Source organism: Humulus lupulus, chromosome 2 (assembly GCF_963169125.1).
Source record: "Humulus lupulus chromosome 2, drHumLupu1.1, whole genome shotgun sequence".
NCBI lineage: Eukaryota > Viridiplantae > Streptophyta > Magnoliopsida > Rosales > Cannabaceae > Humulus > Humulus lupulus.
The window spans coordinates 21,693,986-21,700,189 of NC_084794.1; the positions used below are offsets into that span (position 1 = coordinate 21,693,986).

Sequence of the window (6,204 nt, forward strand, 5' to 3'; positions counted from 1 at the left end):
AAATGAAATAAGAATACAAATTTTGGTAAGTTAAACTTTGTTTAAGTTTAAAATTTAGTTATTTTTTTATTAACAAAATATAAAAAAAAACTAAAATATTATTTTTTATTATGGTCATCTTCTCCGTCGATGGCGAAAAAACATATGATACCTCCATATCAAATTAACCATCTTGAAAAGTAGGTCGTGATAATATCATTCTTGAGAAAGTAGGTCGTGATAATACCATTCTTGAGCACCACCGAATTGCAATGCGACCGAAAAAAATTTTGAAGTTAAAGAGAAAAGAAAGAAAAAAGTAGCGATAAAAAAACTGAAAACTTATAAACATAACCAAGAGACAAAAAAAATGGAAATAAGTTTGAAAAATTGTAAATAAAATAAGTCACGTGTAATTGAGATACAAAAAATGATGCTTAGTGTAAATTTTCCTCTTTTTTTTCTTCTACTTTACTTCAAACAAGACCTTAATGTTTTCGTTTATGTCACCCTCAATCGGGGTTTAAAATTTAGTGCATTTAATACATAATAAACAAATTTCAACTTTCAAGTCAATAAACGCAACGTTCCAATCAAACATAAGAAAAAGCATCCAACAAAAAGAATGATTTTCTCTCTATCTTTAAAACAAGAGTTTGAAGTTGTAATAAATAAGCTAAGTCTGGTGGTGAGCTCCATCAAGAACCTGTTCAGGAACCATCACCCTGAATACAGCATAATGATGATTCAGGCTTCTTTCTCCTTGTAGTCTATAAACACTACCTAGTGCTCCAGCATTGGGGTTCGGAAAAGCATAGAATATACGCCTAATTCTCTGGTGAACCAGGGCCATTGCACACCTAATATTAACATTAAGATTAGATTTGTCAATTTATGTGAAATCATAAAGTTTAAAACAGGCAATCAAAAACAACATGATGAATAGGAGGGCTACTTACATAGTACATGGCTCCCACACAAGATAGATGTCATAACCAGTGCAAAGATATGGCCGGGCTGATAAAGAATGCGAATCTTCCTCGCAAATGTTCTTGATACCATTACCCGCAATCTGATCGGAAGGTTAAAAATTGACAAGTTAACTCAAATCCTGAAAGTTATCAAAAGCAATTTGTTCAAAGATGTCATTGCTCATAGGCAAAGATTGTTCATGCAATTTACGGTTACGACAAGCAAGAGTTTGTATGCTCTTTTTTTTTTTACTTGTCAAGATGATTTAAACTCAAGAGTGGAATGGTTGTTATGCATGCAACCATGATACTTAACAATAACTGATTAACATGTGAAATACAAACCAAGGCAGTAAGGAGTATGAATATAATTCACTACATGAAACTGAAAATCAGATGGCAAGCATGAAAAGTAAATATATAAATTTGTTAAGTTAAGACAATTATCATGTAGAACAATTCTGAGCCTAAAATATACTGCTAAACCATTTGTTCCATGCAAGTTGAAAGAAAAATTGGCGTATCAAAGAATAATCCCTCCGTGAACAATCCACATACAAGGAATTCAAAAGATGTATCAGAGAAAAATTGAAAAGAAAATCACTGTGTTGATCTGTTCAGTATTCTCAAAACCCTTCAGCTTCAATTAAGTACAAAGAAGGTCATACCTTTTCAATATTTGTCTTTTGTTTTTTTGCAGGAGAGCCCATAGAATACTGCTTGTTATCAACATCAATTGGCGTATCTTGGATGTCACCTGAACTGGGGAAAAGGAGCCTGTCCCTGGCCGCAGAAGATTCAATAGCAACCATAGCAGCATGGCGTAAAGGGTGCCAACAACCAGAACTATGTACTGGCTGCTGCTCGGCCCACCTCCAAGGATATAAACAAGACACGCCAGTGTATAATTGTTTTGTTTCATCCTGGAGACAAGTAGACGGCAAAGTTTTATGGCTCACCATTCCCTCGGAATCAGTACTCAAATCAAGGGCTGCTGGCTTTCTAAGGCAGTTGGTTTCAAGAGTAACCTTGTCTGCTTCAATATCCCAAGAACAAACCTGATCATATGCGGTAGCAACTACCTGTTTAACCAAAGGATCAACTATAACAGCAGCATTGACAACCTGAAGATGAAATGAAAGATGCAATTATTATAAAACCACACACAAATAAAAGACTTAACCCTTGGAAGTATAAGATGCATCATATCGAAAAGATATAATAGTTAACAGAATAAAAGTATCTCGGTTACCGATAAGTGAAATAGTTACCAAACCATTGCCAGATATTGCCAAGTGAATAGCCATGTTCATAAAGATAAAAATTGATTGGCTGTCCTCTTTACTGAATCCAGTAATACCGTCAATGTTACTGTTTGAGGATGAAATAGAAGACAATGTTAGGTATAATAACTATTAATAGATCTTCAGTACATGAACGAAATTGCCAAAATGATGATCTTGTCTTACTAGGTTGGAGGATGATACGAAGTTGGCCACAGCTTACATTGTTCTTCCCACTCTTCTTTTGACAATGCAGCATATTGGCATACCTAAAGAATACTTGAATGAGTCAACACAACTGTTAAATACTAATTCATAGGTAGGATAAAGAATAGATGTTATAGTGATCGAGAAAAATAAAAAGTACAGTTGTCTTATCAAGCAAAATTAAATGATGGGGTAATGTTTAATTCAAGAAAAACAGCAAATCTTTTTACACTTTTCTTAAGTTTATTTATTTTTTTATATTTCTAACAGAAGATATGTGTTATGATCATCTAAAGAAAAGAATCTAATAAAAAGTAATATAAAATATTGACATAATGCAAATTGTGCAGTATGCACTCTGCAGTTTTCACCTAGATGATTAATTTTAGAAGTAGCAATGCCAACAGATATTACAAGTCATGAAGGAAGACCCACTTTCGTTTGAAAAACACTCAACTGGTAGGAATTGATAAGCTCCTGCACATCATGTGGCATACTGCATGACTCATTGCTCTCATCGGAAGCTACACATAAGATGACCGATAGCTGAATTTTTCCTGTCAATCCAAGTCAAGTCACCACCAAATTGTGGAAATACTGATAGACACCAATAAGGGTAAAGAGGGGTTCATGAGTAATTGTACTGATGAGAATAAATTGGTATGTAAATGGGAGAGATGAGAATTAGAGGGTCATGAATTGAGTGATTGTAGAAAGCTTTTGCGATTTGGGAAAGTGCCAAGACTCTTGAATTCTTGGCTGGTCAATGTATTTCTCTTTGATTTCCAATAATATCAGATCTCTTCAACCTGTTCACCATTTTTATCCTATATTCTATATATGGGTCTATCAAACATCCCATATAATATTAGTATGACTAACTTTAAGTCTGCTCAATAAACGAAGTATTGTCTTCACTCTCCAATGAAATTAAAGAATAAGAATTAAATGATAAGCAAACAAAAACCGGTAAGTCAAATGGTCCAATCCATGACCACGAGAACTGGAGTTCAATTACTTGTGAGCACCCTCTGTAAAGTGAGGGAAGACAGATACAGAAAAGGGGAAGAAAATAATATATACAAAAAAAAGTGAGAAATTCTGGAAATAGAGTTTCCAATAACTTCACAATAATAAAATGCTATTTGCTTTATTATTATTATTATTATTAATGTGAATTTGTTCTATGTAGAAAAGACTAAATATCTTTAAATGTGCTGTGAAAAAAGTAGAAAAAAAATTAGGAAAAGAAAAATGAAAATAAATAAAGCCATACACGAACCTCCTTCTAGAAGTTTCTTTTGCACCCGCTTCAAATGACGAAGATTTTCAAGGGGAGCAATTTGGTTCAAACGCCTAAGAAAAAAGCAGTTTATATGGAAGTGTGTATAGAGAAAGTAAGAAAGAAGGCAAGAAATAGTGATACTCATAGTAGATTGGAGCAAACCTTATAAGAACGTTGGTGAGCTTAGGCTCAATAACTGCAGCCAATACATTCACTGCAAAGCGCAGCATATATAATATAAACATACATATGAGTAAATTAACTTAATAGATGAAGGAAATGAGAGAAGAAGCAGAAGAAAGTTGTGATAAATCAAAATCACCAGTGGGCTGTTGATTGGGTGCAATTTGGGGCTTATCCGGGATGTGGACAACCTCCCACATCTCCAATTCCATGTGGAGTTCACTTACTTAGAATTCTACCCTTGACAAGACCTCTGGAACACCGACCCCAGATGACACTGGAGAGAAAGCACTCTGGAGCCAGACCGAACTTCTCAACCCATAAAGCTGATAGGACCCTAAATCTTGTTAGAAGTAGTTAATATTAGCTATCTTTCTCTCATTCAAACATTTAACCAAACACCTAAGTATAATAAGGGACAGTTTCGTACAGCTGCAGTTTATGCAACAATCAGCATTGCTGTGAGAAAAATCAGCTAAAACAGTTGTTGAGTGTTTGGTAAATATAGATTTAGAGGTGAGTTGAAAAAGTTGTATATGAGTGTTTGGTAAATTATTTATAGCTTATTTGATGATTACTATAAAATGACCAAAATAGATATTATTATACTATTAATTTATTTTAAATTTCTAGCCTAAATATAAACATATTTATAAGTTCTTCATGATTCAAATCAATAAAAATTGGTCAATTGTCAAAAAAGAAAAAAAAAAGAATTATAATTGTAAATATAAATATATATATATATTTAAATACTTAATTATGCGTAATTTGGACTTTGTATGATCTACATCTCAAGAAAAAAAAAATAATACATTGCACAAGTCAATTTGAGTTTCCTTTGTTGTTGGTTTTGCAATATTGTGAGAACATAATTACAGTTTTGTATACACAAAAAGAAGAACACCAGCCTGCAAACATGTTATATTGCTTAACAACAAATTCATACTACACATTCTTTTACTCTATCCATCAAGAGCTTTAGGTTAGTAAATTCCTCACTGTACTAAATCCAAAAATATGAAGCATTCTTATATGCTAAGTAGAATCCTAACTTGGTAAGTGACCACAATAATAACATAAAAATTAGTAAAAAATTTTTGCCAAAATCTGCAACAACACCAATGAAGAGTGATAAAGAGTGATAAGACAAAAGAGAAATGACTTTAAGTCAGAACTTCTATCAAACAGATGGTGTGCCAATTGCCAAAGACTATAATATTAGCTCTGAAGATTGAGATTCATAACCACCCAAAAAAAAAACATAATCTGCCATTAAATATTAATCATTTCAATGCATTAGACCCTTCAAATTTTCGAGGTCAAACATCCAAAAGCAGTTAAAGAACTACCAACTGCAGAAATATAATTTGGACTAAAAATCCAACATATTATATGAACACCAAAACTATAAAAGAATACAAACAGAAATCGGAAACCAAATGTTAAAGCAGAAAAAAGAAAGGCACGTATATACATATCTCAGAGGCATGGCTAGCTAATATATTTCATATAGAAAGTTATACCAACATTTCAGATCTCGGAGCACATTCAAATCAAAATACAAATCAACACCTAAAATAAATTAGCACCAAAGCCTTAGAGGGCCTGGACTGGAGAGGACCGGCAGGTGGTGGTTGGTCGGAGAAGTGTGATGGCTAGTGAAGGAGGTTTCATGGCTGGTGGGGAACGAGGGCAATGGGTGCCAAGAAAATGATAATTGAATTTAGGGCTGGTTAAATTGGAATTGTATAATTTTAGTGGGGGTAATTTGGTCATGTAAAATATTAACTTGTAGAACAAGACAGAATACATGCAATTAATATTAACTTGTAGAAAGAATAAATGCAATTAACATAATTAGTTCATTTCAGATAAAAGATCACATGAGATTACACATTTATGGTAGTTAAGGTGATGTACATTATAAAATTATGTCACCCTATAAGGGTTTTATCAGATACCTAATGTGAATTAAATTTGATCAGAGAAAGGAAATCCTTGCAAGATTCACAGCAAGACCCAAGCCAAGACCAATTCAATATACAAGATAAGATAAACTAGTTGAAGAAAAATATGAAAAGAGAAGTGTTTCACAACCATCAATCAAGTAGTTCCTTTTTTTTCTTGCTGGGAAACTAACTCTACTACACTAATTGACAAAAGTGGCTACCGCAAATGAGTGAGCCTCCTCAAGTTTTCAAAAACCAACGCACTGATCATCAATAGCCCATTTAGCACTAGCATGAGCAGTAGTATTAGTTCTATATTAACAAAAGTAAAGAAGATATAATGA

At 33.3% G+C, this 6,204-nt stretch overlaps 1 protein-coding gene across 1 annotated transcript; it reads right to left on the minus strand.

The window, feature by feature from the left end:
• Positions 1-401: 401 nt before the first annotated feature.
• Positions 402-5,842, minus strand: LOC133817457 (tRNA-specific adenosine deaminase TAD3). The gene is made up of 9 exons (XM_062249982.1): positions 4,048-5,842; positions 3,888-3,939; positions 3,723-3,796; positions 2,876-2,997; positions 2,420-2,502; positions 2,222-2,321; positions 1,619-2,074; positions 939-1,051; positions 402-839 (listed from the first exon to the last, which is right to left on the minus strand). Exons 1-9 carry the CDS (start codon positions 4,118-4,120, stop codon positions 656-658), a joined length of 1,257 nt encoding a protein of 418 aa, XP_062105966.1. The 5' UTR covers positions 4,121-5,842; the 3' UTR covers positions 402-655.
• Between the last annotated feature and the right edge of the window lie 362 nt (positions 5,843-6,204).